The sequence below is a fragment of the Capsicum annuum genome, chromosome 3 (assembly GCF_002878395.1).
Source record: "Capsicum annuum cultivar UCD-10X-F1 chromosome 3, UCD10Xv1.1, whole genome shotgun sequence".
NCBI lineage: Eukaryota > Viridiplantae > Streptophyta > Magnoliopsida > Solanales > Solanaceae > Capsicum > Capsicum annuum.
Window position 1 is genome coordinate 257666069 of NC_061113.1, and position 13196 is coordinate 257679264.

Below are 13196 nucleotides of genomic sequence, written 5' to 3' on the forward strand. Positions count from 1 at the left end.
TATTTTAAAACTGACTACCAGCTTCTTCAATTGCACAAAGAAAGATAAAAAGCCAACACACGAAAGAGACATGATTGTGAGCCGAAATAACGCATGCAGAAAAGTTTTGTCAGCAGACGAGTCTGGAAACTCATGGAAATACCAAGGTTTAAAGGGTTTATTTGAGGAGCATGGCAAAGCAAAGATACTGTGTTTGTTTCAGAGTCACTTCTAATAATCTAAGTTTGGGTCAACGATGCAGCAAGTCGGTGACAGATGCTAATGGTTGGAAGCAAGGTTAAATGTGACGAGAGCAAGAGCGATTGCTACGGAAGCTAAAGCCAAAAACCTGCCACCATATTTTTGAACTCACAAGTTTTCTTTGATGAAACAGGAAATATGTTACCTTCAAATTAAGGATATCAGAGCATAAATATCAAGGGCTGCAATGCCTCATTTCCACAAATTCAGGAAGCAATGTTGCTGCACAGGTTTGATAATCAAATTATGGTAAAAATTTAACCCCTAGGAGACACACTTCCTAATCTGGATAATTCAAGTTTCATTTGTTAGGTGAAGCTCTTCCTAACTTGAACCATCACTACTATAAGACGTACCTTTTAGTTGAGTCATCCCCTTGATTCCTATAAGACGAACCATTTAGTTGAGTCACTCCCTTGATTCCTATAAGACGTACCTTTTAGTCGAGTCATCCCCCTTGATTCCTATAAGACGTACCTTTTAGTCGAGTCATTTTCTTGATTCATATAAGACGAACCTTTTAGTCGAGTCATCCCCCGTGATTCCTATAAGACGTACCTTTTAGTCGAGTCATCCCCTTGATTCCTATAAGACGTACCTTCTAGTCGAGTCATTCCTTTTGATTCCTATAAGACGTACCTTTTAGTTGAGTCATTTTCTAAGTATAAACTGGAGCAAAAATTTTGTTCGTGTTCATTGAATTTTATTTTTTGCTCAAGACCCTCTTGAAGAATGGGAATTTATTTTATACTCAGGACCCTCCTAAAGAATGGGATGTTATTTTTCTGTTTTACTGTTTACTTTGAGTTCAGGAACCCGCCTGAAGAACAGGGTGAAGGAATTGTAAGTCCAGGAGCCCGCTTGAAGAACAGGGTGAAGAAAAAGAAAGTTCGGGAGTCTGCCTGAAGAAAAAGGTGAAGAAGTAACAAGTCAGGAGCCCGCTTAAAGAACAGGGTGAAGAAGTAACAAGTCAAAAGTCCACCTGAAGAATAGGGTGAAGAAAAAAAGAAAGTCTAGGAGCCCACCTAAAGAACAGGGTGAAGAAAAAAGAAAGTCCAGGAGCCCGCCTAAAGAACAGGGTGAAGAAAAATGGAAGTGCAGGAGCCAGCGTAAAGAACAAGGTGAAGAAAATCAAGTCCAAGAGTCCGCCTGAAGGACAGGGCGAAAGAAAAGCAAGCCAGGAGCCTGCCCGAAGAATAGGATGAAGATTTTTAAGTTCAAACCAGAAGAAAATCTGAAAAATAAATCAATTATCAAGTTCCTCTCTAATGTCAAAAGCCAACGAGGAGGAACATTTTATGTTTCAAGTTCAACTCAGAATAAAGACTATTGCACCATTTGAGAAGTCATGAAGATTCAAGTCAAAATTCCAGAATAGATAGGATCTTTCATTTGTATCTTCAATTTATGTTTGTTATTCATGTGAATGTAAAAGGAGAAGTCGTCAACCGGAAACTCGATGGAACCTCACTCGATCTCTAACTCGTTCTCTCACCATTTTACCTTTGAACTACACGCGACCTGATTCCTTTATAACCCGGGATATGTAGGCGGTCCAAAACCAGGACTCGGTCACATCTTTTATTTTATTTTATCTTTACTTTTTGAATAATTGGAGGATCAAAAATCCCCTCTTTGTCTACTTCTTTGTATGAAAATTCTTCAAGATTTCACACAAAGAGGGGCAAAATGTAGACACGTAATTTTTAACCCTCTCGAATTTAATATATATATTTTTGGGTATTACATATTTATATTTGATCCGATATTATTTTAACTCTTATTTCATTTTTAATAAGTTTTAGTTGAAAATAAATAAATAAATAAAGTTACATTTTGGAATATTTTTACTATTTTATTTTTATTTTTATTTTTTAAATTAATGAAAAAATTCAAAAATATATTTCCTTTTTAATTTTAATAAATAAGCTGGTAGTTTTAGTATTATCTTAATTAGGCTAGTTATAAATTTTTCTTATATTATCTTAAATATAAAAATTAATTAGTTAATATTTTATTTATTTATTTTAAGTTTTATTATTATTTATTTTTATACTTATTTTAATTTTTCTTTTTAAGAGAGAAATTTTATCCTAAATCTACCCATTACCCTAAACCACCCTTAGTAGCCATTTTTTCACTAACCTAAAACCATCTCCTATATTTTCTCAACTTTCCCAACTCCCACCCTTACGTCCCTCTTTAAATACACGGACAGAAACCAAAAAAGAAAAAAATGGAAAACCAAAAAAAAGAGAAACAAAAGAAGATTGAATAGAAAGGAATTAGGGAGACAGAAAGAAACCACATTGGACAAAAAGCCAAAAAAATAAACTTAGAAGAAAAAAGAAAAGAGGAAAAAGGAGAGAAGACTTATAAAAAACAAAGAGGAAAAGAAAAGTTTGAGAGAAAACAAGAAAGGGAAAACGAACAGAAAGAAAGGAAAAAGAAGCAACGAGTTTAGTTTGAATTCTGTTCGAGTTTTCGGTGATGACGTCTATACTTTCCTTTAGTTAATTCATCACACAGGTTTTATTTGATTCTGTACTCTTTATTTTATAAATTTTTATGATAAACGAAATCATGAATAAAGTTAATTTAAATAATTTCATGTGTTATTTAGCATGTGTGTTTGATTAATTATGTGAGTCATTATTGTTGATATGAATCGTACGTTTAAGGTATCAAAAACGTATACTTATGCATATACATTTAAGAGTTAATAAGTAGTCAGAAGAATTAGATCATATTCAAATTGATTTTCTTCTAACAAATAAAAGAATAAAAAAGGCATGACGAAATTAATTGATTGTTAAAGAAATATCTATACTTTATTTTTTAAGCAAACAAATGATATAATCGAAACAAAGTTGGATTGTGTTATCATACTCCAATATACTATTCATGATGTATAAAATAATTTGATGAAATTACAGTATGGATGCTCAAGCACTTTTACTTTATTCTTAGTCCGTTAATATATATATATATATATATATATATATTAAAAAAAAAAACTTTATATGACATGTTTAACTAAGGCTATGAAATTAATAAAATGTTTTGACACTTGCATTAAGGATATTGTTTCCTTCAATGAGTGAGTTAAGTACTCGCAAATATTCACGGGAGTTAATAAAAAATAAAAATTCATGGGTAAATTTCATGCACAACACTTTTCAGTATTTGACTTGAAATTTGTTCATGTTTACCATTTTTCTTTACCATATAATAATCTATTTAATTCTTAATTTGGATCCATATCTCTTTCAATTATTTTTAGTTGTAATTTTCATTCTTTGTCAAATCATTTTTTGTATTTTACGATTGAGTGTTTCCTTGTTTGACTTTGTATTTTTCTAGTTTAGGTTGAATTGTTGATATATACTAATATTATCGTGGCTTAGAATTAGTACTTATGGTTAATTAATTTATTATTTATTATTATGAAAAAGAGCGAAAAATAATAAAAATAGATAAGAAAAAATTATTTCAAGTTTATAAGAGTCGAAATAAATTCTTTAACGCAAGGTAAATTTTAGGCACATTTAAATTTTTGTCTCAATAAAGAATGCGGCATACGCATCTTTTCGATACATTTAAAAATACAAGAATGTAAAAAATACACCTTGGTAAATATTTTTCTAAAATTTACTTGACAAATAGTTTTCAACTTTCACTGATTTATTTAATATGAAATAAAAATGAGATTTTAGATATATAAAATGAGCGATTTTAGGCCTTAACGTAATTTATCAAAATAGTTTAAGACAAGATAAGTCAATAAAGCGACCGTGCTAGAACCACGGGACTCGAGGAGTGCCTTACACCTTTCCCTTAGTCAACAAAATTTCTTACCTAGTCTTCTGTTTTCTCATACCAATAAAGAGTCATTTTCTTTTGATTAGGGATTCAATAGGTGACTTGAAACACCATATCTCAATTTCAAGTGGTGACTCTGTAAATAAAATAATCCCTATTCAATACCGTCACTTTAATTGGAAAAACCCTTCGACCTTCGAACCCTTCGGACGAAAAAGGGGTGTGACAATACATAGAAAGTAAAGTACAGTACATTCACAAACATATAGAACATATTGTTGTTGGAGTGTAAATCATACATATAACACTGACATCATACATAGAAAAAAATGTGTAATACATTCTCATACGTGTAAATTTCATAAACAATGTCAAAATATCATTCAAACTGGGTAATGTATTATGATTTCTCATACAACACTATGCAAGTTTTTATTACTAAAAAACAAATACACTAAGAGGGGGCGGAGGCACCGTTGGCTATTCATGATGGCGCCGGTGGTGATGACAGTGAGTGAGGAACGAGAAACGACATCAATCTTGGCGGTTGATCGCCCTTGCGTGTTCACCGGCGTTAGGAAGAGGATTGGAGCGGTGAAGGCGTCGTTGACTGTTCGTGATGACGCCGTTGGTGGCGACAATGGGAGAGGAATAAGAAATGACGTTGATCTTGGAGGTTGGTCGTCCTTGCGTGTTCACCGTTGTGAGGAAGAGGAGTGGAGCGGTGAAGGCACCGTTGACTGTTCGTGATGGCGCCGGTGATGGTGACAGTGGGAGAGGAATGAGAAACGATGTCGATCTTGGCAACTGGTCGCCTTTGCATGTTCACCGTCGTGAGGAAGAAGATGGAGCGGTGAGCGGCGGTGACAGCTGTAAACTAATAGCGGCGGCAGCGTTGGTTTTTTGAGGGAGATGAAGAGAGATGTTTCAGGATTTTTTTTGAATTTGAATTATAGTTACTATTTTTAAGCATCCACAAAATCAGAACATTAATTACTGCCGTTATTAAGGTAAAAGAATAATTGGATCTGATTTTATTTTCATAATTTACGTTTTCTCATACATTGGAGTTACGTATGAGGTATATTGACATGCATATGTATTTTCTCAAATAAGGGGGAGAGAAAGTCAATCTGGGATCTTATATAATTAGTTTCATTTAGGATGTGATTTATGTTGTTTATACAAAAAGGAATTCAAAGTTCTAATGAGTAATGACAACTTAATTCTATAAAAGAACTAGTCCAAAAAAAGGCAATCCGGTGCACTAAAGCTACTGCTATGCGCGGTGTCCGGGGAAGGAGCCCATCACAAGGATGTATTGTATGCAGCTAGGGGGGTGCATCAGTCGGTTCGGTTCGGTTTATCGATTTTCGATTTTTAAATGTATTAAACCAATAAGATATTTTTTATCAATTTTCGGTTTATCGATTTTTAGTCCTTAACGGTTCGGTTTTCGGTTTAACCGATAAGAAAATACTCATAAAATAGAAATAGTAGTAACTAACATGAAAAAAAAAATGAATCTTAGTTGCAATCAAAAATCCTATATAATTTGTTTTAATTTACAAGAAACTTCAAGTTTGAACCAAATGTTGTCAGGAGAAATTAAGAGTTTGTATAATTGAAATAATAAGTTTGTTAATTTGTAGAAATTAAATAGAAATATATAATAAGTCACACACACACACACACACACACACACATATATATATATATATATGTATATATATATATATTATTGGATTATCAGTTTAACCCAATAACCCAATAAGAAAAAATCGAACCAAACCAATAACCCAATAATTTTTTTTTTATAAAACCATTAAAAAATCGTTAACCCAATAACCCAATAACAATAAACCAATAACATTTTTATTGGTTCGGTGTATCGGTCGGTTCGATGTTTGCACACCCCTATATGCAGCCTTATCTTGCATTTATATCAGAGGCTGTTTTCAAGGCTTGAACCTGTAACCTCTTGGTCACATGGCAACAACTTTACCCGTTACAAAAGGCTCCCTTTCATAAAAGAACTAGTCCCGCACGGAAAAAGAAAAGGAATTCAAGGTTCTAATGACAACTATATTTTTTTGGGTTTCTAAGGTATCTCTACCGGCGAACTGATCACAGAGTAATGACAACTATATTTTCAAAAGAACTAGGCGTGCACGAAATTTTTTTCTAGCAAATTACGTATAGTAGTACAAGGGACTAAGACATTTTCTTATTCTTTTTACAAAAAGGATAAAGTCTTAACACTTAAATAATCATGTTTCAGAAGGAAAAGATTATCAAAATAATCATAGTTCAACATAGTCAATACTTAAACTAATATCTTATACTGATGGGCGTTTAGAAAATTACGGAACTTCTCTATACCGTCAATTCGCTAGTTATTAATCTTTGATGTCCCTGAATATCAAAGGGATTGAGCTATTATAATCGTTAATTTAATAAGTCGAACATGGGAACCTAAATCATGTATGATCATGTCAACATGTTAGTTGCATAATCACTCCTCCCTTCGTTGCAAAATACCAGTAATAATTTCCTTTATGTGTCGAGATATGAACTCTTTGTCCAACATTTTAACAAATATTTTTTATCATATTGATAAGAGAAAATTGCAGTTCATAATACTTTTTATATAGTATTTGACTATCCACATTTTATATAAAAGCTAATTTAATTTAACTTTGAAATTTTCAAATTGACTCACGAAAAACAAACTACTATTTGAAACGGAAGTAATCAATATCTTTGGTCATATATCTAATGTCAAGTTGATGAAATGCCATTATTGCTGCAAGGGTTGACGGCAGCGAACCGCTCATGTCCTTTTGGATCCGTTATGATGAAAACACTTTAGCATCTGCAACTTTCCTTATCCATAATTAAAAGGATGGTTGCAAATTTTTGTTCGTTTTGATTTTCTATTTAAACTTTCATGGCTCTTGGGCTCTCCTAGAACCACCTCTAACCATTAAAATATATTTAGAAAACGACAAAAGCAGTAAAGGAGCAGAATTTGACATTCACATGTTGGTCACGCATTTCTATGCTAAATCAAAAGCCTATTAAAGTTCTCTCTCCTCCAATCATTGTTCAGCCACAATCACTTGCACTTTGTGCCATATATATTATTCTCCCTTGGAGCAAGTGTCTTTGGTATTTAATTTCCAAGGCTATGTGGAGCAACCTTCCTTTTGATCCCCTAGCCAACATTTTCTCTTATCTTTCCCCTGATTCACTAGCCAGGGCGAAATCTGCCTGCAAGAGTTGGTACGCATGTGCCAACACTTCAGGTTCATGGGCAACGCTGCCACGGCGGATGAATCATCCGCCGTGGTTCATAGCGTTGCCCACGCGTAACCACGGGCATTTTATTTATGCTCACAATCCAGCTGATGATTCTTGGCATCTATTGCCTCTTGACTTCATTCCTAACCCAGTTCGACCAATTGCTTCAATTGGTGGACTCATTTTACTCAGAGAAGCTACAACTACTAGCCTTCAATTAGCCATTTGCAACCCTTTCACTCGCCAATTCAGGCAACTTCCAAAGCTGAATGTCACAAGGACTAATCCAGCTGTTGGTATAATAGAACTGAATTCAGCCAACTTCGAGGTCTACGTGGCTGGAGGAATGTCCGAGGCAAGCAGCATCGGAGGAGGTTCCTCGTACGAGCCTAGTTTAGAAGTCTATAACTCTGTCCATGACCACTGGAAAACAATTAGATCAATGCCAATGGAATTTGCTGTAAGGCTAACCGTTTGGACACCAAACGAAAGTGTTTACTGCAACGGTGTCCTGTATTGGATCACCTCAGCCCGGGCTTATACCGTAATGGGATTCGATATTGTGAACAAAAATTGGAGAGAATCAAGCGTACCGATGGCAGACAGGCTTGAATTTGCAGCATTGGTGCAAAGAAATGGGAAATTAAGTCTTGTTGGTGGAACTAGTGAGGCAGGAGAAGCATGTATATGGGAGCTTACTGAAAATAATAATTGGCGAATGAATGAAAGAGTGCCAGAAGAACTAGGAGCAAGATTGTTAGGAGGTAAAGGGAGATGGGGTAGTATTAACACTAGATGTGTGTGCATTGCTGGAGCAATGTGCTTGTACAGAGATCTTGGATCAGGCATGGTAGTATGGAGAGAATGTGCAAAGAAGGGTGAGTGGGAATGGCATTGGATTGAAGGGTGTGGTACAATTAAAGGGATGAAATTGCAGAATTTCCCAATTAAAGGACTGTTGTTACACCCCTATCTTGCATCTTCAAGTTTCTTGAATGAATGAGCTCTAAATTCTTCTCTCTTCCAAGTTTCAAAACATAGCACTTCAATTTGCCTCCTAAGCTACGTTGGTCGGACTCTTCAAATATATCGGATCCTTCAGGAATAGTGTATGTTGAAGGATCTGATAAGAGTGCGACAATATTTTTGGAGAGTCCGAGCGAAGTAACTTTCAAGTCCTAAAGTAAAAAGAAAATTCTGGTTTTTCAGCTTGCGTTTTAATAACATTAACCTATTAACTTGGTGGAAGTAATCAATGAAAATAAACATTTTCTCCAATATATAAGCAGATACTTATCCTCTTTTTTTTTCTTTTTCTGAAAGCCCTTTCTTTTAGGTGTTATTAAGTTAATTTTGTTTATAATTCAATCTGGTCCTATTTCAGTAGTTTATGTTACTCCTTTCATGTTTTGTCTTATTTCTTACTGATTATATAGAAAAGAAAAGTTCAAAAAGATTGGGGGTTACAGGGCATTATATCAATCGAGTATAAGGATTGTATCAATATGGTTATAGGAATGTATCAATATGATATAATGATTGTATCAATATGATATAGTATATGATATTTTTTGTCTATGATGTGTGTAGTATTGGATGTACATAGAAATTATATCATTGATGTATAAAAATATTTATATCACTATTGTAAACTATTGGATTATATATATATATATGTAGATATATATTCTATTAGTGAATTCATTAATTACACATTAAAGAGGTACAATCTTGAATAATTATTAGATTGATTTATTTCCTTAAATATCGTTAAAATGGTTTACTCATATACACAAATTATATAATAATATGGAAAAATGTATATGAACATTTATAATCTGGGAGAGAGAAACTAAATAATAAATTCTGAAGAAAAGATGATTAACTAACAAACATCCATTATTTATGTTGTTTCCCTTTATTTAAGGAGAGTGGCTATTTGTATCCTTTTCCTAAGAAGAAAAGTAAGATGAGATTAGGCCCAACCTAGTTCTTCTAATGGCCCATGTTCATTAAGCGATGTCAAGAAAGGAAAAATTTCATAAATAGCAATTATAGAGTCTTAATTGTAACTTTTCTAGCAACAGTTTCAAAATTATAAAAAATAGCAATATGTATTTTATATTTGAGCAAACTGTTGCTAGTTAAATACATATACAACAGAATATTGTGTTCCTAATATAATGCTAATCAGTTTCAGTTTAAAATGATAGAAAAACGCTTCCATAATTTATGGCACAATTAATTGGCACATTTCCTTACCTTTTAAAACTCATTTTTTACATCACCGTTAAATTACAACAAATAATTCAAATTCAAATAATTTTTTCCATAAACAGAACTAAAATCAAAACCCAAAATCCATATTCAAATTAAAGAACTACTGGTTAAACGTATTTTTTTTTTCTGATCGACTAGCATCGTGAAGAACATTAAAAAAAATATTGCAATTACAGATATTGTAAAATTGTGGAAGCATTTTTTTTACAATTTCAAATTTGGCGTTGTTATTATAAAGTGTGAAAGTTGAGAAGCAATTGTAAAACGTTAATCTGAATTTTAATTTTTGATAAGCTGGTTTCAATTAAATTATTTTTGTGTGAATTTGCTTTGGAGTTTTGTATTTGGGAATTGGTTATTGTGTATACTATGAATTAGATATTTAATTTGTTTTTTTTACAATTTTGTGGTTTTCTACAATTTGAAGATGGGTAGCATTGCTGTTCTTGTTAAACATTCAGGAAGATGGAATTATGAGCAAGAATATGAAGAGTACATGAGTGATGCGATATTGTTGAACGTAAACTCTACGTATGATCAACTGTACACGTTACTTGCTTCTCATGTTGATTTGACGTGCAAATGCATTGAAATCAAATATCAATTAATAGATAGTACGGAGAAAATACGTATACGTAATGACATGGGTTTGAAGGTATATATTATGCAGAAAAAAGAGTTGAAGGAATTGAGTAATTTGCCTTTATATGTGAGTGTTTCTGACAGGGATAATTTCAGCAGAATTGTAAGTTCATCATTGTGTAATTCGGAAAGTCTAAAGATGTCTGTCAGTGCGAGTAACGTGGGAAATACAAGTACTCAAAGAGCGTTAATAGTTACTCCATCAGAAGAATGTTTGGATGTATTTGAAATGGATACAAGTAAAGTTATTATCTCCGACCCATATCACAAACATATTGAGGTTGATCAAGTTTATATCTCAAAAAGAGTATTAAAATCAGTTATGAAGGACTATTCAATTTGTGAAAAGTTTCGAACACTATTTGTAAGATCGAGTAAAACCTGATAAGTGTATTATGCATTTAGTTATTTGTTTTTTCATATGATTAATTGTATTTGAGCATATGTATTTTTTTTTTTTGCAGTTATACGTTGTTGTGCAGATCCGGTAATTGTGCTTTTTTATTTCGTGCATCTAGTATCGGTGAATCTGGAATGTTTAATGTCAGAAAATTTTTATCAGAACATACCTGTCCGATCAAAAATAATATTTATCCTAAATGCATGCTACTAGTAAGTTGATTAGTGGTATAGTCAAACCAAAATTTAAATGCTACAAACGAAAATACAGTCCATCTGAAATCAGAAGTGATATGAAGGAAGACATGGATATGGATTTAAAATATATTATGTGTTGGCGAGCCAAGGAGCAAGCACTTGAAGAGTTAAGAGGGAAATCAGCATCATCATACGGGAAACTACCTGCATACATTCATGTGTTAAACACGAGTTATTCCGGTTCACATATAAGAATGAGGATAATGAGTTTTTGTATATATTTATTGCACTAACTGCCTTCATTCAAGGATTCACGCATTGCAGACCTGTCATAGTTGTTGATGCAAGTCATCTAAGAGGAATGTATAATGGAATTTTCATAGCTGCATGTACCATGGATGGAGCTGGTAAGATATTTAATTATAAATATATTTGATTTCAAATATGTGTCCAGCTGTATGTATTTAGAATATACATACATATATATATATATATATATATTGTTTATGTAATGAGATTCAGTTATTATTGCTGAAAGCAAATTGTATTTAAAATATACATATGTAGAAGTTTTAGTTATCCTCTGGAGTTTAGAATCTTTGCAGCTGTATGAAGTTATAATATAAATGTGCATTATTTGATTTGTAAAAAATAATGTATGGTTATATGAATTTTTTGAACATGCAGGACATATATTTCCTTTGGCCTATGGAGTTCTTTATTTCGAAAATGATGCTTCTTGGATTTGGTTCTTTGAAAATCTGAAGGAAGCATATGGTGAGAGAAGAGAAATGTGTGTAGTTTCTGATCGTAATGCAAGCATCATAAAAGCTGTAAGTGGGGTGTATAATGATGTACCACATTATGCATATATGTGGAATTTATGGGAAAATGTGAAATAAAAAATTAGAAAATCACATGATGCATTATCCGATGTCTTCTACACAATGGCAAAATCATATTCAAAGACTGAATTTCACGGTTTAATGGAGAAGGTGGAGACAGTTGATATTAGAGTGAAGAATTACTTGAATTTGACGGGATACGATAAGTGGGCTAGATCATATGCATCAGTTCATAGGGGATGGACTTTGACATCTAACATTGCCGAATCAATTAATGCTGCACTAGTATCGGCTAGAGAACTACCAATATATGATTTTCTAGAGGAAGTTAGATTGATGCTTGGTAGATGGAACTATGAAAACAGATAGCAGGCGTTGTATACTTTTACAGATCTTATTGGTAAGTTTCAAGAAATTCTACAATAGAATGAAACGGAGAGTACACGTATGAAGGTATGATGAAATTTAACTCTTACTAAATATAGATATATTAGTTTTTTCATTTGTTTTCTGAATATATTTTCATATTAACATAAGAACTTAAATAAATTATCTTCTGAAATAAAAATACATATGAATGGCCGAAAAATACATATGCTGAGATGATCAAATACATATGGCAAATTATTTCTTAAAAATAACTTTGAAAATTATTTTTTTTGAATAATTATTTTTGTTTAATAATTTCAGGTTATATCTGCATCAGAATATATCTATACAGTCCACGACAAGGAGAAACACTTTATTGTTTGTCTTAATGAAAAGAAATGTTCTTGCAATGCATTTCAGTTGGATGAGATACCCTGTGTTCATGCTTGTGCAGTTCTTGATAGCAAGAATTTTAAGAAGGGACCATATTGCTCTGATCTGTACAAGCCAAAAACAGTCTTGAGAACATATGATGTTCCAGTTTATCCTCTACCACACAAAGACGACTGGATAATTCCAAATGAAATTTTGGTTGAGGTAGTTCTGCCCTCAAAATACAAGCGACCCCCTAGAAGGCCTGGAAAAAAGGATCGTGAAAAGTCCGGACGAGATATGTTTGGAAACAAAAGTAAAAATTATTATAGTTCATGCGGATATAAAGGGCACAATAGGCGTTCATGTAAGAAATACAACAAATGATTAGTCGGTTGATGAATTTAGTTATAAACAATTGAAGTTATTTTTCCTTGAATAAAATACATTTGATTTTTAATTTTAAAAAAATGTTTCATCTTATAGAAGTTGTTATGCTTAATGTTATTGAAAGTTTTAGTTTTTCTTTATTAAGAAAATATATAAAGTAACTTTTTATATTATGATAATACATGAAATACCTTGTGCAGAAATATATATATATATAAATGGATAATTATGTATATACATATATACATATGTATGAAGAGTAAATACACAAATACATATGCGTTAAATACATATATACATTTTCATTATGATTAAAATATATTTGATTTTTACTTT

The 13196-nt window shown here is 32.5% G+C and overlaps 2 protein-coding genes across 2 annotated transcripts; both read left to right on the forward strand.

Annotated features, from left to right (window-relative positions):
- Window positions 1-6874: 6874 nt before the first annotated feature.
- On the forward strand, window positions 6875-8941 carry LOC107861940 (F-box only protein 6). The gene has a single exon (XM_016707343.2). It carries the CDS (start codon window positions 7124-7126, stop codon window positions 8366-8368), a length of 1245 nt encoding a protein of 414 aa, XP_016562829.2. The 5' UTR covers window positions 6875-7123; the 3' UTR covers window positions 8369-8941.
- Window positions 8942-11831: 2890 nt separating this feature from the next.
- LOC124896900 lies at window positions 11832-12857 on the forward strand. The gene is made up of 2 exons (XM_047408776.1): window positions 11832-12056; window positions 12420-12857. Exons 1-2 carry the CDS (start codon window positions 11832-11834, stop codon window positions 12855-12857), a joined length of 663 nt encoding a protein of 220 aa, XP_047264732.1.
- The last annotated feature ends 339 nt before the right edge of the window (window positions 12858-13196 follow it).

Excerpts from the sequence above, each read along its gene's own strand:
- LOC107861940 (XM_016707343.2), top strand. The coding sequence starts at position 7,124 with ATGCTAAATCAAAAGCCTATTAAAGTTCTCTCTCCTCCAATCATTGTT.
- LOC124896900 (XM_047408776.1), top strand. The coding sequence starts at position 11,832 with ATGGCAAAATCATATTCAAAGACTGAATTTCACGGTTTAATGGAGAAG. Across the intron at positions 12,057-12,419 it reads TATATGATTTTCTAGAGGAA|GTTATATCTGCATCAGAATA; the intron begins GTTAGATTGATG and ends TAATAATTTCAG.